The 23349-nt window shown below is 38.9% G+C and overlaps 1 protein-coding gene across 2 annotated transcripts in view; it reads right to left on the bottom strand.

Moving 5' to 3' along the window:
• Positions 1 to 6984: 6984 nt before the first annotated feature.
• CACNB4 (calcium voltage-gated channel auxiliary subunit beta 4) overlaps positions 6985 to 23349 on the bottom strand; it is a 120410-nt gene continuing 104045 nt past the window's right edge. Inside the window, exons 12-14 of one of the 2 annotated variants that reach the window (XR_006413566.1) lie at positions 20885 to 21070; positions 19863 to 19928; positions 17730 to 17862 (exon numbers count right to left, since the gene is read on the bottom strand). Coding sequence is in view for 1 of the 2 variants with exons in the window: in XM_044418522.1 (XP_044274457.1) it covers positions 17602 to 17862; positions 20885 to 21070 (447 nt within the window). In the remaining variant the exon portion in view is untranslated. Of the gene's footprint in view, positions 17863 to 19862; positions 19929 to 20884; positions 21071 to 23349 lie in introns of both variants that reach the window. The other variant, XM_044418522.1, reaches the window with a different exon arrangement.

The raw sequence follows: 23349 nt of genomic DNA, 5'->3' as shown, positions 1-23349 counted from the left end.
TATTTGTTTTTCGGCGCCAGGCGAAGACCTTTTTATTTAAGCAGTATTTTAAATGTTAGTATTATTGAATTTTATTTGGCCAGGGCGGCTTGTTTTATATTGTATGTTTTATATTATATATTTGTATTTTATTGTATATATTTTAAAATGTTATTTTAATTTTTTGTTGTAAGCCGCCCCGAGGCTTCGGCGAATGGGGCGGCATAAAAATGTTTTAATAAATAAAATAAATAAATAAATAAATAAATATGCTGCCGAGCCCCCAAAGGATCACAAGTAATTTGCTATTAGCCAGCTTGACCCTCTTGGTATTTCATAGTTGCTCACAATCCCATTTGCACTGTGAGCCACCCAGAGAGCCTTTGGCTATGGGAGGGCATACACATGTGATAAATAAATTTGTTTAGTAAAATGATAAGATTTTTTTTGCCTCTTCCCAGATTTGAAGGGTGCAGGAACCACTTGCATTCAGGATGGTGACAGCTGGACCCCTCCTAAAGTTTGATGAATGAGGCAGATACACCAAAAGCCTCTTCTGGCAGCATCTCTAATATTGGATTGATGGGTTCCCAATTTGAGCCTGGCAGCACTTCATAGGTCTTGAGGGACCAAAGATCACATGTATTCCACCACGGATAACTCCAAAAACATCCCAGTGGAAAGCAGGGATTACAGAGGCATCTGGAGTACTTTCAGACAGAGGGCTTCAAGTGCTAATGCTCACATGACATTGTGCAGTCATTCTGTTGCTTCCATCTATTCTTTTGTAACATATTTTTCCCCTGATAAGAAGGGGAAAATACTGAAGTGGTGGGGAAACATGGAAGTTAACCATTAGAAATGACAGCCTCTGGATCTTTGAACATGCTGAGGTGAACAGGACTCTTCCAGCTTAAATGTAATGGATCCCATTTGTAGTGTGAGGTTTTCTCTGGTTCCTGTGAAGAAACCTGTCATGAGTACAGCAACTCGGATGGAGTTTCTATTCTTTGGCAGACAGAGATCTAATGTCTGCAGCAATTTAATGGAAGAGCTGCACACTGTATTACAAGCAACAGTTTGGAGTAAGGCATGTTATGTGGTATTTTTAACATTTCCTTTTAACTTTGGAAAGTGATTCTGCTTGTTAAGATTAAAGACAGGCATGTAAACATCAGGTCTACATATTTTGTTTAATTTATTGTAGAAAAAACATTATTAATGCAGTTTAACACATCTAAATTCCATAAAACAAACCCATAGAAATTAGGATACTGTAAGCATGCAGTCTGCATTTCTTTCCATTAGAAGTTTTGGCCTCACAAAAATATCAACACTTTTGTTTTCCTTGAAAGCCACTAAAAGCAAATAGATAGCAAAACATGCAACACTGTATACATTTGCATAGTATATTTTATCCAGCATGCCTGCAGAATGCTACACATATGGTATCTACACAAGTAAAATTAGGAAGGGGGAGAACAGCAAAATGAAAACAACTAAATAGAAAGTGATCATTTTGGGAGTTTTGCAAAGCAATCTTTCCTACGTCTTCAAGTGGCTCCCACTAAAAGCCATCATAGATTGTGCAAAGAATTAAGTGGAAAATAAACTGGGATCAATGGTGATACATCTAGTAACAGACTGAGCGGTGAAATTTCTTCAAGGTCAAGTACTATTCTATTCACATCCCATTATTTTTCAGGAACAGATTCTCTTTTCAGATTGCTTGTGTACATGTGAAGCAGCTCAGGCACAGTTTCAGTTCTAAAACATATTGTACTCTGGTGATACATTCCTTGCATTGGCAGCCTCAGTCTATATACCACCCGGTCATGAATTGCAATATCCCACTCCCCCAGTGGGACTACGCTTGGCACAAGGAATATCCAGTGGTTTACTTGCAACTTTGTGCATGTTTGAGTTTTGCGGCCATTGTTATCTTGCAAAGGCAACACTGTTTTTGAATCAGTGTGATGTTCCAATGAGATACATTAATGAATGTGCCGAACATCGAGATATAGATGTGTCACTGTTCTTAGTCCTTGCAAACTGCATTAATATAAGTGCACCCAAGTTCAGAGCTCACTTAGAATTGTATAAAATATGGGGAGCAAAAATAAGTTTCTATCAGCTTACAAGCTACACTTTCCCAGTAAATCAAATTATATATGGAAATCGTATGATTTTGAAATAAAGTCTTGAAGGAATCTTATGAGCAAGTTAAGGTGATAGAAAATGCAATATAACCATTTCTGAAAGTAGAAGCTATCTTTCCAACTCTTGCAGGAATACAATACCAAGTCTAAACAAGTGAATTGTAAATTTGTGCTATTACAAATGTGCTTTTTTTCTTGCTTGTTTTCATATGATTGGTTAAACTATATTTTCTATACTTTGGTACCACGTAGTCTATCTTGCTATTTGACTGAATCTTCCAGTGCCAATATAGAATACAATACATAAAAGGGGGCTATTTTGGCAATTAGATTGTTGTTCTGTAAACAACTTTCAGAAAATGTTAAATAAGGCATGTGATAATATTTGTGAACTCTGTAGGGGCAGACCCTGAGACAACATACTGCTGAACATATCATTTGCTATCAGAAATAGTGCCTTTAATGCAATCATGTTTAGCTGTGTATCTTCAGCAGGCAATAGAGGTTTTCAGGATCAAGCCCCCAAAACAATGCAGATAACTGATAATAAATTCTATGGTTCTTGTGCTAAACAAGGCAGATCTACTGAATAGTATTAATTTAGTGCAAATGTTTTCAACAGTAACATTCTTAATTCCTATTATAATTTCAAAGACAACAGCTACTAAATGCATCTCAAAAAGAAGTATATTTTTCTTTATACATTTTTTTTTCCTAAAAGCATTCCTTTGGTTAAAAGGAACTGAAGTAAAGAGGACATTTTTCAGTGCTAATTATCTGAAAAAATATTCCACAAATTGGAAAAATAGTACCTCTATTATCTATTAACTACATTAATTTCCATCCTAGAATTTACAGCCCCTTGCCCAAATCCACTGATTTACAGAGCAAACCTATGCTTTCCCAAGCAGTTCTCCCAATATCTACTGCTTTGTTGACAGACACCTGGCAAAGCAAAAGAAGAGACAGAGGCACCCTTTACCTTTCTTTTCTGTTGCTTTTCTCATTAGATACACTTTCATCTTGTGGAGTTGTGGTGCTAGGAGCTGGAAGGCACCAGGATAGTACAGATCCTGTGTATCCCCTCTCCCTGGCCCCCTACCTGCCCCTTATTTGCATCATCACCTGAGGTCTGAGCTCCATGATGCTTACGGTAGCGGCTGAAAGAGTGGGGAAAATAACCCCTGTTGAGATTTCCCCTTCTGAGATTGAAGCACTACCTGTGGCTTCAGATGGGGAACCCTAAGACATGTGGGATGCTCTCCAAAACATTACAGGACTGCTCCATTGGGCATTTTCTTGGACAACCTATATTTTGGACCTAAAGACTGAAACAAGCTAGTAGGTGTTTATTGTTGTTTTAAAAATATATACTCTACTACAGTAATAAACTAAGCGATGTTGCATTCATAAAATTTGACCCTAACTTAATATTCCTTTTCCAGTCATTACAGAGCAGAACCTTGGGTCAGTAGTTTGATCGTTTTATGTTGTATTCCTGCTGACATCTTATTTTTCTTTAAGGTAATGAAGGATACCTGACTGTGGGGGTGAGAAAATGAATTCTAGCTGAACAACATTTAGCCAAACTAATTATGCAAATTATACTAAATTAAAATCTGCATTGATGGCATTTTAGTCTTTTCAAATAGGCTCCCAATTCAATGGTCAATATAATGAATACAGTATCAATGTAAATAATTCAACTGTACTATGCCCTGATGGCCATATTTTATGAATGTTGAAAAAGAAAAAAAAAAGAAACCCACACACAAACACACCCAACACCCAGTCACATTCAAGCAAGAGGCATGTTTCATTTAGTTAAAAATGGATCAAATGGACTGAGTCGTTAGTCTGTATTTCACTCATTGCGAACCAAGAGTGCAACAAATAATGGGGGCTGGATGCTTTTACTAGCCCAATCTAAACAACTGTAAGGTGGAGTATATGGATTTAATGCAAAGTTTATGCTTCTTTAGGGTACGATCCTACACATATTTAAATAATGGAGGGGGGAGTCCTAGCATGCCTCTTTCCTATCTAAACATGCATAGGATGGCACTCTAATAAACTGAGGCTGTAAGCATACATACTCTGCTCAGTGGGATTACTTCTGAATAGACATGTAGAGGATTACATTGCAAGCATCTGAGATGCTAAATCTATGGGATTCTCGTTTGGTCTCTGCAACCAACAACTCTAAGAAAGCCTAAGGTTCCTGTTGGTATGTAGGGTAAGCCCAATTTCATTACATGGAATGTTTAATCGGATTTAAAACTGAGGAGCAAGCTGCCTTGGACCTTCTCTGGACTAAGGAGTTTATGGACCATTCAGCAGGACTGTTGCAAAGCAACATTACTAAGGACTTCCAATATATATCAGAAATATATTGACTTTGCTAAGTTTTAGAGTTTGCAGGGCTGTTTTCAAATGTTATGCTTTTCTCACACAGAAATCAAGTAATTGTAGGAAAATACCATGAGCTCTATTGTACATTGCATGTACCTGTGCTGTGCCTGAGAGCAGCTTTATCAACAAAATACTGGTTTTCATATGCCTTTCCAATATGAAAATATTTTGCATATTTTAGAATAACCTATGGAGCCTTAACGAGGGTTTGAGCTGCAACTGTAGGATATAATGAACACCCTAAAGGTATATATTTCACTTTGCATAACTGTCTACTCTTAATTCAGCCGCAGCTGGTTCCAAATACAGCCACTAGACTATTGATTAGACTACCTGTCAACGAGGTATCTTACCAGTACTTAAAGACCTTATGGGGCTTCTGGTCAATTTTTCCATCACAATTCAAAATGCTGGTGCTTTCTTCTTTAAAGATCTATATGGCTTGGAACAGGTTGCTGAGGGAAAGCCTGTTCTGTTAGCTGATGTGCACTGAGGTCATCTTTGGCTTTCTATCAGGTGCCTCCATGTTTGGAAGTAATTTGTAGTGACCAGAGAATGCCCTTTGGGTTTGCTTCCTTTCCCAGAGATGTGCTGTTGGTACCAGCAAGCTCTTGGTTTAAAGCAAAATGATAAATTTATTTAGTCAGGCTTTCAAAAGGTTAAGATAAATTGTTTTTATATGCTACTCTGGTTTTTTAAATTGTATTTATACAAAATACAAAATTTGGGGCATTTTATTCTATTTTCTTTTGGTGAAAACTGACAGAGTTCCTTCTGTATGACAATGCTGTCAGGATTTGGACTGGATTGTTGATTGTAGCAGTCGTAGTCCTCTGCTAATGGAATGGATGCCACAGGCAGAACCATTTCCCACCCTCTCAGGAGTCTCCCAAGGCAGAGAGCATCTGCTATCTGGGAAGCATGTGGGGGTTGCAGGGTAGAAAATAATAAAGGGATGTCTCATTATATGAGCAGATGTCAACTGATATGATATAGGAGAGAGGCTGGTGCATGTATATATTAAAGCAATAGCAGTATGCTTCCCCCTGCAAAAGACCCCCCAACTATTTAGTCATATGTAAATGAATGCAGACTATTAATTTGTACAGATCAAAACTAATCTGATTAAATTATTAAATAATAGGAAAGGGTTATTTAAGTGTGTGACAAGATCCCATTTTACTAATTTATTTTCCTGTAAAAACTGTGTTTTTGCACAGTTATGGTTTTTTTGTTCCAAAAGTCCCAGTTTGCATGATATGGCTTAATTTAACCCATGATGAACCGTAGTGTGTGAGGCTTCTGTTTTCAATATGCGGCTCCTGATTGGGGATTGAGTCACATGATGTGAACTTAACCTAGCCTTCATTCCAGACCTAAACAATCTTCACGTGAATCTTGGTTAGTAATAGGGTTGTGTGAGGATTGTTTTATCCCACTATGGCTGGGTTCACATGATATGGCATAATCCCTGAATGCTTTGTCTCTTAAAAATGACATCAGCTCATCCCATGTCTTATTGTGCTCATTTATCATGAGCACCAGCTCAAAAAACCATAACCCTCTATTATTTCTAAGCAAGAAGGAACAAAATGATGGAGACATTATAGAGTCAGTTCTGAAAGAAACTTTCAAACGAAGGAGGTGCAGGGATAGAAAAGCAACATAACATGAAGCAAAGGTAGTTAATGTAGTTAATTAATTAACTACATTAATTTAGCCATAGTTTAGTGGAAGAGGCCTTAAATCAATATGCTGCACCTGTTCAAGAATCTCACTTGTCCAAATACCTCTGCTTTAAAGGAGTTTTACTGGTGTAAACTAGGGGTGTGGAACCTCTTTCTGCCTAAGAGCCAATTTCTATTTGGAGACTCTCTGGGGAGTGCATTCTAGTGATGGGCAGAATCAAGGTCAGATATGGAAGAATGTTCCAAAAAAAGGTCCAAATGCAAGCATGTTTAGCTAAAAGCCTTGGGAGAAACATTTTAACCTTTCAGAATATGGAGGAGGGATGTGTAAAAGCCAGGAAAGCCACCAATCAATTGCTGGTTGGCAGATAAAGGGGTAGGTCCAGGGTAGATGGTGTGGCCATCTTAGGAAGACCTAAGAGCTAGGTTGTGACCTCAGGAGGACTGAATTTGTCCCCCAGGCTTGAGCTTCTGCATCCCCTGGTGCAAACCCAAAACTGGGAATCAGAATCAGGCCAATTAAAATCTGTGTTGAGGTAGGTAGCACAAATAGCTAGAGATGGGGCACTCACTGCAGAATTTAAAATAGTCATACTGAGTAGATGATGAAATGATTCTAGGTGAAACTCCCTGATGGGTTTCCTGGAGTGGCTAGATCCAGGAGTCATATTGTATTATGTTTTTAACACAGACAACAATTAAGGTGGAGTTTTACTGAGAAGGTTGTATAGGTCCAGTTATCCATATACGTTCTTTTTCTGCAGAGTTTATTTTAATAAACGGTATGGATCCAAAACATTATCCAGTTCTTAAGTGTACATGCCATGAGAAAAACCTTTAACTACACAAGTTGCAAAAGAATCTAACAATCAGTTCTTTAAAATACAATTTGGCAAAGCGATCAAGGCAGAGGGAAACAATCCATGTAACAAAGAAGAGAACTTTTAAATACTCGTTCAGTTATTAGAGTGGCGAGGGTTCTGTTGGATCAAGAGTGCAGCCAATGCACTTCCGACCACTTTAAAAATGTGTGTAGATGTACGCTAAGGCAATAATAACAAGACAGTTTTTATCAAATAATTGATAGCCAACCCCCAAATGTCTTACAAAGGAAACAAAGAGACGCATTCTTAAACATTCTGCAATACTTGTATATAGGCTATACGTAACATTTTAGGAACCCGATCAATATAAGAAGCATAGTAATACTATGGTAATGACTTATATTTATAAGACTAGAAAATCAGTCATGCAGTCCCAATCCTATGCAAGTTTACATGGAAGTAAGCCCTACATTCAATTGGGCTGATTCCCAAGTTAAGTGTGCATAGAATTGCAGTCATAGCCTTATTTATTCAGGGCTACACTAACTTTACAGAAAACCAGTGCCTAACAAAGGATGAGATGGCTGGGCAATGTTGTACAACTAATGTAGGTTTCTAAAGTTTAAATAGGCTGACTCAGTCATAGTTTTATTTTTTTAATATAGTGCATTTTAAAAAGAGGAGGGGGGAAGGCATTCTCTTAATCCAAAACTGTGCTATTACGTACTGTGGACTCACTCTGGTCTACCATGTAGAAGCAGCACACACGGCCAACGCAAGAAATGAGGGGTCTGTGTGTATCTTCTTCATCTCTGACCAGCCATCTCACCTGTGCTCACTCAGGGAACATTGTCTCAGAACTCCTTGACCAAATGAAAAGACTGAGCAAAGATAGAATAAGTGTGGGGTCTTCTGGACCCACAATATACTAAATCAAGCCCAGTGTAAACTTTTTTCTTTTTGGTGTTTTTCCCTGCTATGTATAAAGGAAACTATGAGTTTTATCACTTATTTCTTGTATAGGCATTCGCAGAATATGGACCAGTTGCAGGCACTAGCAAATAAAACTGAAATTGGCACTGTTCAAATCGCGCCTGCCCAGAAGAGGACAAGAGGACTCCATTAAAAGATAATTATCTTAAGACCAGTATGTAAGAATACATTTGCCACTTGAAACAATAATGACGTTATGAGGATTCTTAGTGTGGATCTTTCCCTTTTATTGATTGTCAAGGAAGACTTAAAAAAAATAATGTTCCAAAAGGCTTTAGAACTAATTATTTTCCTTATGAAATGCTAAAAGCATAGTCTTATTTGCAAAGGCAATATGTGGAGGGCTATTGTTGCTATCCACCATAAAATGCAAATACCTTCAAGCAGATAAATGATCTGGTCAATAGTGCTACCAGAGAATAAAGATAAAGAACTTTCTAGTCTAGATTTATAGATTTTAGTGCATTCACGGTAATTAATACGCTAATGAGGATAGAAAAGGAACTTGTAAAACTCGTAAGAAATGTTTTTCCTAATGCCTTCTCTTTCATGCAGATGAATATGTAGCACACAGAATCAAGACATAAAGAGTATCATAAAATGCTTTCTTGGGATATAGCATAAAATATATGTAGAAATGGCAGGTCATGCTGCCATTCTAGTGCCCAGTCCTGCAGCAGCCACTCAGGCAAAACTCACTGAAGCTGCAATGATGTCCACACTTATTTGGTGTGCTCCAGTTACAGTGTGTAACTAACTTATGGAGTTCATGGCCACCGGTTCTGTGGGTGGTAGCAGCCACTAGGCTAGATGGCTTCTTAAAGAGAATGAGACAAATTCACAGAGTACATGTTTATGAATGGCTATTGACCGTGACAAAGAAAAAGAACCTCTGTGATCAGGGGCAGTGTACCTCCGAATACATAGGTGCTTCTGAGTGCCTCCGAGCTCTGCTGGAAACAGATTGCTGGATTAGTGGGACTTTGGTCTGATCCAGCCAGGCGGTGCCTTGACAGCATCTAGTGCAGCCTATGTGGCGAAATGAGCCAACATAATCATTGCTGGAATAAAACAGGCCACCAGGATTAGAAGGAGGGAGCACCTCTGACATGCCCCACTCTGGAAACAAATAGATCAGCATGTTTTTCAGGTTGCTCCAGGAAACATTAGTTTCCTAATGGTGTTAATGCGTGTTAATGGTGGATTCAGCTGTATACCCCACCATCTTTTTTCCTATAGTGTTCTGCACTTTAAATATCTGAGTATCTGCTATATGCTGATTTCTGAGCATGTTTTAGACTGCATTCTGGAAAGTGACAACTTCACTGCAGCTTTAAAGTTATATTCTTTAGATACAGGGTTCTCAGACTTGTATACGCCAGAAATACTAAAATTTGGGTTCTACAGAAAACTGGATGATTTCTATTTCTAGTCTCTCTCACCAAGAAATTACTCAAGGGGGACAAACATCAAAAATGTGTTTGTTAATTGGTTCCAAACTCTGAGGACAAGTTAATCATTTTTTGTAAAACCTATCTACCAGAAATTCATAGGAATTAAATAGAAAGAAAATTAGTACTTTGAGTTTCAGAAGTTAGTTCTAAAGATCAGTCCTGCAAGATTTTTCTTTTAAAGAAATAATTATTTATCAAACCAGTTTGCAATGATAGACCAAGTTTATTCAATGGTGTAGTGGTAAATGCCAGAGTGCAAGTTTCATTGCAACTGGCATAGACACATATCTTCTAATATTACAACAATGAACTTGAGATTAGTGCATACTTTATGGCTGCAATACCAATAAAGCCTTTTTCCTAAACCCTTTACCATCTGTTTTGCTTAGCATTCAGCTTAATGAATAATTTTGGAGAACTCAAAATCTTGCTCATTGTTTTGTAACTTTTTGGTTGTTACCCATAAAAATATGCAAGAAAAATCAGGGTTGGTAATGGGAGTGGCTCAGAATCAAAATTTACAAAACACTCTCTACTTCAATTTTACAAATATTACACAGGAATCCTATGTGCTGATACTATTCGAATTTGAATAAATATAACACAAATAATACTTTTCCCTGGCTTGAAATTCTTTCTCTGGTTTAAAAACTGATGAACAAAATATTGAAATTCAGAAGTTGATCAGTTTCATGTTCATATTTAGCATAAGCATGACCATAATTTGACAGAATAACTACACTGTGGCCTAGTTCAGATTAGTCATAATCATGACTTCAAAAATTAACATACGCACAAGTCTTTTGTTTGGTTTAAGTTCTTAGCTTGTTCTCAACTTAGTAACCATAATTGCCCTGCTTGGATGAAACGGGGAACTATAGTTAATTGGAGGCTTGTGGATTTAATTGCTGTATACCACAAAAGGACGAAAGAATAAGCTATATTTGTGATCAAAAGGATCATGCATATACCAGTGTATTAAGATAAAACATGATAATCTTAAATGGGCCATTCGTAAGAGTGCTGTTTTCTAATGAGTAAGGTGGGGTAGGGAGATTTGAAAGTGCTACTGTAAGAAATCCTTTTTAAAAGTTCTAGCATGTAGTCTATAATAATAAATAAATTGTTACAGCCACAACCTTAATTTAGTCATCCTGGATAAAAGGCATGCTAATGTAATACTTAAGTTTGATTGCAAACATGTGCCGTTTAAAATAAATAAATAAATAAATAAATAAAGCAGGTTTCTAATTTTCAGAAAATGGAAAAGGCAGTCATTAGACATAAGGCAGCAATATATCCTAAGTACTGAAATCACCAGTTTTATCCTTTTAAATCCTATAGGCACAACTACTAGATTCATATCAGGACTGCTGTGCGTTGTTGTTTTCTACTAGCGTTTTCTCCTAGCAGTTAAGGGTGTTATCACCAGTAAGCACGTATTTCACAAAGGGCCATTCCAGAAAATATTTTTTGTACAGTAAATGCAGAGTTGCTCAATTGCTACAAGGGATCCAGATATCTTGCATAACAAAAGCACCTTCGTTGAGCACATCTCTCATTTGCCCAACATTCAAACAACAGTATTTTTTGAAGGCGAAAATAAGATTCTTTGCCCAGCTAGCCCATCAAATACAGTAATGAGTGCATTATAGAATGTGGTAACATAAGGTTAAAAGATCTGTATTTGACAGCAACTGTAATACGAAGTAGCAACTGCCCATCTTCCAAGTCCACATCAATTTATAGATTTTTTTTAAATGCATATCTTGCTTGCTTTCTCTTTTTAGATACTTTGAACTTTGCAATCCTATATGCTGTTAACTCCACACATGACCTACTATTGGGATTTCTACCTAGTAAATGTGTTTAGGACTGTTGCATCAACAGTACTTTAAAAAGCAAACTACACAAAACCTATCTCAAAGAGGAACAAGGAGTTAAAACTAAGTCAGTTCTAAGTCAAGCTTCTTGGACTAAACAGTACATCCCCAACCTGAGATTTTTTCCTCTTAGAACCAGGTTTTTAAAAATACCTTTTATTGGTGCATAAAATTGCAGGCTTGAGGCCCATGGATAGCGCAAGAAAAACCTCACCCGGAAGGACCATGTAGATTACAGAGCATCCTATAGTCATAACTGCCTTTGGACTATTGAGTGGTATAAAAATGAAATAAACTGCCTAAATTAAAAATACCCTCTGAATGTGCTCACTGTGAATAATGCTTTCATAATATAATTTCACAGTTCAAACTTTAGAATCTCCAGTGGTTCCAGGGTAATGCAGCCTATATGTCTTGGGAAGCCCCTCTTTTCAGTTGGCAAACAGGGTTCTAGCATGAAACACTAGAGGGGCTTCTCCTCACAGCTCTTGCCTGGCCAGCAGGTAACAAGAGCTTTTGTAACACTATTTGAAATGCATTTCAGCAACTTACTAACCTGTAGAAAAAATCCCCCCTTTTAGGTAGGGGCTTGGCTGTGCTTGGATCCCCAAAGTCTGAGCAGAGAGTCCCATTGAGGAAAGCACATTGCCGAACAGAGAGGGCCTTCTGTTCCTGGCACACTCCTTGGTTTCTCCTCCTCTCAAGCAGAGCAGGAAAGCCGCCAGTGCCCAACCAAGGGAAGCTGCATATTTCTTTCACCTCCCCACCACCTGATCTGGCTGGGAATGGGGCAAAGCGGTTGCTCGGCCACCATGACCTACCACCATGTGCATCCCATGGCGTTCCACGGTGCCTCACAGCAGTGGGGCACCAATGTGAAGGTGGTGGAAGAGCCCAGTCCCCATGATCACTCTCCTCAATCGTAACTTGGGGGCCACCACTCCACTCCATGTTCGTCAGCTTGCGACAGCCATAAAATGGCACCTAGCAGCAGCTACAGCCCATGGAAACCAAGATAGCAGTGAAGGAGCTGTGAGTAATATCCAAAAAGTCACTTCCTAGAGCCTATCCTAGTTTTCTTACTGTTCTCCCTCTTGGCAATGTTACTAGGAGTTGCTCCAGCCTTCTGTTTCCCCACTCAGAGAGCCAGTCAGGCATGCAGTTGTCAGTTCTTCCTCCCGAAGTGGCAACAGCCTTCCCTCCTCTTACAAATGTGGGAAGAGCACTGAGGCTCTGTAAGTTTGGTAAACTGGGGCTGGTGATTTGAGGGTTCATACTTCAAGGAGGGACTTCCTGCGTCCCAGCAGAGAGGGGAGTCAGAGGCAGCAGCAGCCTGTTCTGGTAGTACTTAAGATGGATGTTACTCATAAGTGGAGGCAACGGGCCTTGGTTGCATTCACCTCTAGAATAAGGAGCCGTTTTCCTTCCTAAGAGGCTGATGTCTCTTCTTTCGTGGCAAGAAGCTACAGAACACCTCCAAAACCCTACTGCAGTGTTACATGGAGTATAGGCAGCTCTCTCTCCATTTTTTCCTGAGAGAAAGCGACTCTTTGTCTGTCTTCATGGAGTGAAACCATGAAGTGTGGCAAAAGACAAATGACAGCACACTATTGCCCAGCAGTTCAAGTACAACAGAATGAAAAAGGACAACCCTGTCTCTATCCGATCCTTAAAAAACAAAACAAAAACAAGCAAGAGGAAAGCTGCAACTACTACTTCCCTTCCTGTCAAGAGGTGCTGGATTCGCAAGCAGCAAGGAGCAACCGGCAGCGCTGAAGCCTGGCCTTTGAGGTAGTCAAAATGGAGATGGTTGGTGGCTCCCCTCCCTTCAGCTACCCATCCCTCTCCCTCTAGTGTTCAGCACTAGACTGCCACCCAGGAGCTGAAACCCATGCTGGAAACAGATGCTTAGTTTTCTCAGGGAGCCAGAAAGTTTAAATCTTGTTCTTATCTGCTGGAAATCTTAGCTGAATTCTGGGGTTTCTGTGACTATATGGATAGGAAACTTTAGACTGATTGATCTGTCCCAGAATCATTTCCTACTGAAAGGCATTACACTTAATTCCTTGAAAATTTCTGCACCTTCCAGATGCAAGAACTTGCCTTGAGTTGGTTGGTAAATAGGAAAGCCATTGCAGGCCATGAAGTAGGCACTATTGTATCAATACATTTACCTTCTTTAATGCAGCAGTTAATTGATGTATCTTCCCAATGGTTGTGTTTAGTATATCAGAGAATATAATCCCACCACAAGGCTGTACTGTTTCTCTGAAACTAATAGACTGTTCTACCCTGGGACCACTGGGGAAAGGGGGAAAAAAGAACTTAACAGTGAATATATATATTCTCAGGAGTTCCCACCCCTTAAAAATAAAGTAAGAATGAGATTGAAAGGAAGTAAAAATCTGAATGTGAACATCAGAGACAGATGCTTGAGTCAGGAGCCTCTGCTTTGCTTTTGCTGGACATCTCAGCATCCAATGCTGAGGTTGAGTCCAGTAGGATTTCCCAGCATTTCCCCTTTAATGTGTGTCAGTTAGGGCACTTATACCTCATGGCTTTTTTGTGATTTTTGTATGTGCTTTTCACATGAGGGCTAAAGCTGCATCTTCTATGCCTCTCCCACTTTGTGTTGCTTATATCTGGAGCCCTGCCTGCCAATCAGGAGGCTGCTCCCAAACTTACAGACAGCCCCACCTTAGAACCCGAGAATGGAAATTCACAGCAAGTTCAAATGTTCCTTTATAGTTCATATTCTATGGGATGAATTTGCTCTACTTCACAGATTCAGTTCATACATAAAAGTGCCACAACTATCCACGCAGAAGCAGGTCAGCAAACGCTCATATAAATATAGCATCTCCAGACATTCCAGCCAGGTTACAAGCCATATGCAATACCATAGGTAAACTCAATTGCAGTAGCTACAACAATCATTTTTTAGAAAGAGTTCTTGGCTGCTACTAAAATCCACTCCATTCTCCCAAGACTGATGCGAGACAATGCATTTCCACCAGTTATACTGTGCCCATATGTGAGTTTGTGTTGGAGCGCTGGTCTCCACTCTGAAGTAAGCATCATGTCCTCAGCCTTGATGGACATATATAAGAACGTCCTTTTCAGACTTTTCTAGTAACCAGGGTACCTAGGGTAACATGCAGCTCATTGGATTCTGCCCATCTGTAACAGCTTTTAATGTTCTGTGAGTGAACATGTCAGGGCAGTATATATTTCTTTTATATCGCACAGACTAGCAAATGAAACTGGTATATGCATGTACATGTGGATGTTCCTTGTTGATATTGGAAACTCTTCCTCTCCCAAATCAAAATCTAATAGAGCTTCCACAACTCAGCCTGCACCACAATGTGCAGTGGGGCACTTTGTTAAAACAAAACAGGAATCTTCTTCGAAGTCTCTGTTATGAGACAGATGTTGTGCCCTACATTTCAATAATTAAATATGAAAATGTCAATTATTAGTCATCTGAATGGCTTGGATTATGTATCAGTTTTCTCATGCCTCAATGTGACTTTATAATTGGAGGTATACTTGTAGTCCTTTCCCCATCCCATTTGTAGGGATAAATGTATAAATGTCTTCTTCATGGTCTCTGTATCTAGTAATCAGCACGCCTCACCATATGTATGTGCCAAATGTCAGTGGTATTGAAATATCTTGATCATGGTGGCACCTCCCATTTTTAGAGATATGTTTAAATTTTTTACATTCAGACTTTTCCCCGCTACCAATCAGGGAAATTTGAACTACATGTGTACCACATTTTAGGACTGTATCTCACTGGGAAGTACTCCAAACTTCTTGATACACTCATGAGTGCCTGAGAGATGGAAGGTGGGGTTTGTTTTTAAGAAATTGAATAATCCTCTCTAGCAATTTATGTTATTTTATTATTAGGTGTCCTGAAGAACTATTCCCAATGGTAAAGTATGATCTTGGAAATTATTTCAGCTTAATCCATCAAATAAACTAAACTACACATCAACAAATATGCCCAGTCTTTCCCAAGATAGTGGTTCTTTTTGATATAGCTTGTTTTCTAGTTGTTTTCTATATCAAGGTATATATAGTGATTTCTATAAGGAATTTTTACATTTCTTCTAGATGCAGGTGTGTTGCACCTTTCCTTGTAACAATGCCCCTTTGCTTCAATAAATTTTGCATATTTATTTTAGAATCTGCATGTTTCTGCTTTTCGTTTTCTAGCACTGCAGTAGACATTTCTCCTACATCTTTAAAAACAAGGGTGGTGGGTGAGCATCCATCTCCTCAAGCAGCTTCCCTCACATGGAAGAGGGATTTCTGGTACTGAACTGAAGCTACTACAAGTACTGCACTTCAGGAGGAAGAGGAGACCTGTCCATGCAAAGGGCAGTGTGTACTGAGCTATGCTTAACACTGATGTGCACGAGGACACCAACATAAGCAGGAATTTTGTATATGTAACATAGTACAAAGGGATTTGAATCAGGAAGAAAAAACAAAAGACATGACTTCCATGTATACAATTTTGAAGTATTTTTGCTGTACGTGAGAGGTGATGCATTCAGACTAGAAGAACAGTACATTGTATTTTGTAACACAATAAAGAAAATCATTTGCCATGTGTAGGCACTGCATGGGAAGGCAAGCACTCACAACCAAGAGGCATCCTCACCAAAACATCTCACCTCATGTACATCTTCTTGCAGTGCTTCAACTGGCTGGAATAGCTCTGCTGCCAAGTCCATAGAGTCCATTTCCCTTTTAATATGGAACAGGCTACCATGACTTTTTGATAAATCTTTTTGATAAATTACCATGTGATAAGCTCTTTGGTAGGAACAATGATACAATACTACTTCTGGAGATATTAGTGCACAGGATTAAATTCTAGCATGAATGCATCTTAAAAATAGTACAAGGCCAATCTTTCTTTGACAAAATAGAACATTAAGAAAAGTATGAGCCTTGTGGCTGATAGAGGATAGTACTGCTAGTGAAAGAAAAGATAATGTTATTTGCAAACTTTTGCAAATCCAGTTGAACTGGAATCTCTGGAATCTTCCTGCTGCTAAAGTGAAGACAAAAGTTCTGTTTACACCTTCAAAATCCATTCAGGAGTACAGGGTGGAGCTGAGGAAATAGCCAGGGAAAGGGATGAACAGAGTTCTACCGTGCGTGCCATTCAGGCTTTCTAACTGTGCAGAAGAGCCTTCCTGCATGAAATTGCATGCACCTACAGCACAGTTTGCACCTTCCACAGAACATGTGAAAGGTGGGGAGTAAGGCACCAGGCAGAATCCTGCGCAACCACCCCCATGAATTCTGAAGGCGCAAATTGTGACGACAAGCATCTTTTCAAGGCAGGGAGTGTGGGCCACTTCAGCCTTTTAAAAAATGCTGTGTTTGTCTTCATTCCGACTTTATTTCAAGTTGATAAAATAATTTTATATCGTCATTAAATTAGCAAATGAAAGAAGTATCAACACAATACAGTTTTTCCATGACATATATGCTGGGAGAAAAAAAAACACTGATATTTAAACTGGAAAGTGTTCTGACTGCTCCATTCATTTGTTTTTTGTTTTATTTTTTGGCACTATTAACTGTTTTGTGTTTGGTTAGTCTGAAATAAATACATTAAAATTACTTATTCTAACCATATCTATATATAAATTCACCTTCCAGTAGACAAGAACTAGCTTTTATTTTTATTTTTGCTTATAATGATTTTGTAATTTTCTTCTTCATTTTAAATTATTTTTTAACTGACTGCAACATGCTCAGCTTGACTTTCCAGTCAATTTCTCCCAAATTCCAACAGGAATTGGTTTATAAATTGGTTCCAACTGGAACTGGTCATTTGGAATTTCCAGTGCAGGAAATTATTTTATATGCGCCTCAACAGGTATCCTAAGTTACAAATTGATGTGTCTAATAATACCTAATGAAAAGCAAAGATACTGTTTGAAATCAAATGCTACACTGGAAAGAAAACACACCTAAGTGACTGAGCAAACGCATTTCTTCCTAAGCATAAAGGGCATGATCTCTATGTTTTGCCCCATTTATAGCATTAAATGGCAGCAGCCTGTAAGCACAGTAAAACCATGCCCCATCTGCCAAATCAAGGTGATTGGTTTGGCCTAACTATGTTATGGCAAGTTGGCAAATAATGAATACCATTTCCCCCTAGGTCCTTGTACTCAAAGCCTATGTCGGGAATCATGGCTATATCCTCCAGGGGATCCTCGGTTTCTATGGGGTTTGTATGAGTCCTGGTATGAGTCGGAGTACTCTTCTTCGACAAGCGGATAATGATCTCGGCTGTGTTGGGAACTGGAAGACAATCGGTTCCTGCTCTTCCGAGCCCTTTCATTGTGGTAGTTTTCATCAGAGGTCATTAGACTTCGCCGTTCAATTGGAGAATTCTCCGAAGAATGGTTGCTATGCCTCATACGTTGGCTCTAAAAATAGCAAACAATTGAAGCATTAAAATGGGGGGGGGGCAAATAAATTAATTTTGATCCTTTTGAATAAGTCGTGATCTTGTGAGGGCCTTCAGAATCCATATGCTGCCATCATTCATTTAAAAGGCATTTGACTTCTATTTAGACTTAGGATCACTGTCTTGTTTCAAGCTGATGTGAGAAAATGATGGAATGTGGTATCTTTCTATATTATATTATTTTAAAATATTTGGCAGCAAGAAGGACTTTTCAACACAAAGTTCAGGATTAAGGTTATGGATCTATTTTAGTCCAAAGTTCAGAATAAGAACTTCCCTAAAGGCGGGTCTTGAAATATTCTTGTGTTTCTGAGAATTCTAAATTAATCTGCTTTCTCCCCATCACCTTAACCATTATTTTAAATGTTCTTTGTGTGTCCCTTCCCTGAAGCTGCTAAATAAAATTGAACATGCCCTTCCTCCTCTTGAAATTTTTGTCTTATTCTTTACTGGATGTATCAGCAGTTTTCCGTCACTGAGGTAAATTTATTATGTAGTTGTTTCACTATCTCTGAACTCATCAAATGAAAATCAAGCTAAACAAATGGAGATCAGAATATAGAATGAGCTGCTGCTTCACCCCCTATTTTGCTCTCTCACTGAATCTATATGGTTAAAACAGCTAAAAAGAAGAAGAAAAGCCCCCTTTATTTTTGTACTCATTGCATCTGCTTGTAGCAGCTCATAGACATACGTCAGGCAAATCCAGAAGAATATAGTCAGATTCAGGAACTACAGGTATAAAACCAAGGGGATAAACTCAAATAACAGGGTAAAAATCAGGGATATTTGAGAGGTATGTATATGATTACATCCATTCAACAGAATGGTTTTTACTTTTGCTATGTGGGTAACATTATGGTTGATTTATGATATGAGGTAAGAACAAATATCCGTGGCAAGTTCCATGTACTTTAAGGAATCTGACAAACATGAACTATATGACACTGAGACTTCTTTCTTTGTAAAAATCATTACTCTCCTCAGAACTCTTAGTTGAGAGTTCCCAAGGCCCTGTGACAGAGAATTCTATCAGTTAAATGTATAGAAACTTATTTAAATATGTAGGGCACACCTACAGTTATACTGGGCTGCTCAGACTTCAGCCTTAGCCTCATATATTAATACTGTGGCAACTTACCCTGTTAGCCACTCAGAAGACATTCACTTGGTCTATGCTAGCATATCATTTACAGTGCCTGTAGCTGGCCCAAAACAAGGTGGGCCACCAACTGGGACCCTTACAAGTAACTGTGTCTCAACGAGATTCTATCAGTGGTCCCTAGAAGAGGTCTCAGCCTGAGACATATTTAGTTAATGCTACATGAAAACAGACTTTCTAAGCTGGTCAGAACCTGGCATTCTTCACTTGTGACAACACATCAGCAATGGATGGAAACATTGGGGTACAGGGAATTCCGTGTGTGTATATACAGAGTTGTCTAAATGAATTTGCTCCACCAACACGCTTTTCACTTTGCATAGAGTCAAAGTTCAAGAAAAAGGATATGCCAACACAAACAAGCTGAAAAATGAACATTGTCACATAAAAACAAGCATGTATCCACAGAACTCAAATTGTTGCTTGCACAGTTAACCAGTCACTAAGCAGAAACAATACCATGTGATGAAGCTGGCCTAACAAAATCAAACATATATTGGAAATTTAAATACTGGCTTCTGCATACATGCAGTGAAGAAAAAGCAACAGTGAACTTTTATCGTGAATGAGTATATTAAGGAATAGGATCTCCTGCATTTTTTGTTATCAGTAGACAGAGTTACGAATTTGCTCAGCTCTCTAGATGACATACAGTGGAAAGTGTACACATATCAAAAGCCACACAGACATGCGGAGCTCTTTGGTGAAATTGGTCTGTGTACTCTTGATGTTACACTTACAAACATACAGAACTTGTACTGAAAAGACATTTTTCCCAAACTTAGTAAAACACGTACTTCTCATTAAGGACTATTTACATGCCACGTTTGAAGTTTCAAAGGCCAGCCGTTTTTGAGCTATCCCTGTGGAAAAAAATGGTCAGAATCTTTTTATAATGGGAATAATAGTCTATTCAGCATTTTAAAAAAATCAGAACAGATGAATGGGTTTTTGCCAAAGTATTACCTCTGGGAAGAAACAAAGTAAATTAGAAAGGAGAGGGACTAGCATGATATTATAACTTTTGTGAACTGGTCAACATGTGAAAAAGGAAGAAGGAAAATTACTTTGCAAGTCTACCTACAGCAGTACTTAGCAGCATATATTAGTCACCCACTTATCTTCTAACGGCATCCTGGACAGCATATTTTTCTTTGCAAAAAGGTAAGAGGTGTTATTCTTCAGTCTTGGCACAACAGTATTAATGTGTATCAAAGCACAGCAAAACCTATATGAATTGGCTCTTGTGGGGAGGGTGTTGCTTTTTCAGCTAAGGCCAGTTCTCACATCCCTGCTTATTACTTGTTGGTTGTAACATTTCAGTGATTTGTATTTGGGAACAAACTATCCCAAATTAATAATTAAACAAAAATCCATATTACATGAACATTGTTTTGTACATACAAGTGGAAGTTCTCAAGTGTTGAAACATGAAAGATACAGCACTTATAGGCTGACTTGGGAGTAAATCACACTGAACCCAAAACTGCACATAGGAATTCAGATGATGCACGTGCATTCATGGGCCAGCCCAAATGGGCCTTTGCTAGTGAAATGAATATTTTCTAGTACATAGACTGAACATTTTCATTGATTACACCCCGAAACACTACGGGGTTAAATGTACACATGTGCATGAAAGGAATTCCACATTATGATTTTTATTATTTATGCCAACATTTTTTTTGGCATGAATTAGTGTAAATTTTCTATGAGAAAATGGGTCAACAGCTGTACAGAGGAATTTATACAAGTGCCATTAGCTCTGATCTAAATCATGGAGCGGTTGCATATCAGTGATGAAAGCATGGACTCATACCTGTAATCCAGAGATTGCAGTAGGGTAAGGGGATAGTGCAGTGGAGCCTAGGTTTCTTCCAAGCAAAGGTGTCATGGGTGTGCTACTGGTAGTGTGTGTGGCACGCCAGTAGGCCTCAAGATATTCTGCCAAGTGTTCACACGCATCTTCAAGCTGATTTTCATCCAGAATGACATCAAACATTTCCTGTTCAGAAGAGAGTTGAGAGCAGCTGGGAAACAGAAGTCTTTGTGTAACCCTGGATCAACCCTTGACAATTTTCTCTTATTCATCCTGGCTCGCTTTCTCTCTCCTCTGCCACTACAAGTATCTTCCGCACAACCATTTTCAATAGCCTCAGACACTTTGCCATTAGCTTGCCACATTGCCGAGCTTTAGCATTCTTTCAACACCTTTCTTTTCCCAACTATTATGTGTAAATAGTTGAAGATAACTATTCACAACAGAAGTTATGAAAGCGTAGCTAGATTTTTGAAAAAAGGAGGCTGAGAAAAGATTTCAGCTGGAAAGAATGGCATATAATACTAAAGCACAAATTACTGTTATATGCATGACCAGAAAGGCCCCTGTCTGAATTGCCAGGCTTCAACCTCCCCTCTCCTACATGGCTAGAGAAAGGAATAAATGAAGTTTCTGTTTCACTTTAGTAGATTCACATTTTACTGTTACATGCAAACTAGAAATTAAAGTCTAATAGAAGCAGTAGTTTGTTTAACAAGGCAGAAAGACAATCCACAGTTTGTTATTTGTTGATTCAGCAAATGACTAGAATTTCTTTCAAATCACAATGTCTGGTTCCTGTGTAACAAGTCAAAAATTGCTCCAGTGAAAGTGAAGCCTGGTTCACCCTCCAGCCAGTCTGTCAATGATCTCCTTCCTGCTTGAGCCCATAACACTAAATCCTGGCTGAGCAAGTAATGCAAACTCTCCCAGAACGCCTGAGGGGGGCGGGACCAGCCTTATTTGGGTTACAGAGTGCTGGCATGAAGGGTATACATACAGGTGACAATAACAAAAGCAAACTCGTGATCAAAAGAGCGCTTGTGCAGTTAAAAAATTCTGGAACTCTTTCCCTAGAACAGAGAAGTTGTCATATTTTACTTGGGTGTGTGTTGTGTGGGGGAAGGACAGGAAGAAGGAACATGCTCAGCAAGCTTTAAAATAGCATGGAAGAGGAGAGTAATATTAATAGCAGTGTAAAAGAAAGCATTGCACCTTTTTTAAAGGCTCATCGCATGCTTAATGTCTGACAGATTTCATGTCTGCAATGGGTCCAGATTAATTCAGAATCTGAAATTCTTGGTGAGGTCTTCGGGAGCAACATGATACTTGTTCCTATACACACTAGCAGCAAACAAGGATTTAGAATAGAACGTCATGATTCCATTGAATACAGAGAGTATTTCTGGTCAGCTGCCTGAGATAAGGACCACACGCTGCTGGTCAGAGGCAGTTCGGACTGGGCCTTCAGCTGCTGCCTCCTGGGCAGCCCCTACCTGTTCCTGGCAATGCGCTTCTTTTCAGGGTCAGCAAGGCTTTCCTAAACATGTTCCTTTTGGACTGACAACAGCCCACATAGCAGCACTTCAAACTTACTGACATCTGCATGCCACACAAATAACAGTTCTCTTGTCAAACACCAGAGGAATGCCAGACATCCAGTTCCTGTGACTCAATGGCTTCCAAACAGGGTAGCATGTCCTGCAGCCAGCACTTTCACAGGATGTTCCAGTAGTCATTTGGTGCTATACCAACAACTCCACAATTGCAAGGCTGCAACAAGCATTCAAAGCCCAGTTTTCTCTTTGAAAATAGAGATTGCCTGAAAGATCTGCACACATGGCTTTCTGGTGAATTTCTAGTATTTAATGGTCATTGCCAGGTCCCCTTAGGGTGGGGTGGATGGTGGAAACACCTGCATATGCATTTACTGGCTTTTTGGTTCATCTTACAAAGAAAACATCCGAGAAAGGCTAGCATTATGGTGCAATCTAGAAATGTAAACATTTCTTCATACCAAAGTAATACAATTGTACAACTTGCTTCCATGATCTGTAAGACATACAGGAGAGGTATCTATTGGTAGGGAAGGCATGATAGAAAGTAATCTTCCAACAATGAGAGTGGGATCTTTATTCCAATGTCATGGACAGGGTCAATAGCAACAAAAAAGTTGCCACACACACAGCTGACCGGGTGCTTAAAAGCTAGTTGGTGGAGCAACACTATTGCGCCATCACATAAAAGCATAACTATAGGGAATCACTTTTGAAGACATAGGCCTCATCTTTCAGTCTCCACCTAAAATTTCAATGTTCTTGATTTTATTTATTTTAAACATTTTATACCATTTCTATTGGCCTAATGGCTCTCTAGATGGTTTACAAGATTAAAATATAACAAGTCAACATATCAGCAATAAACAAAAACAAATGACAGTAATAAACGGCTTGGGTCCTGGTTAC

This window comes from Varanus komodoensis, unplaced genomic scaffold, assembly GCF_004798865.1.
Source record: "Varanus komodoensis strain SLA01 unplaced genomic scaffold, ASM479886v1 scaffold9, whole genome shotgun sequence".
Classification (NCBI taxonomy): Eukaryota; Metazoa; Chordata; class Lepidosauria; order Squamata; family Varanidae; genus Varanus; species Varanus komodoensis.
Note: the sequence above shows the minus strand (reverse complement) of the source record. Positions and strands in the feature narration are given on the sequence as shown.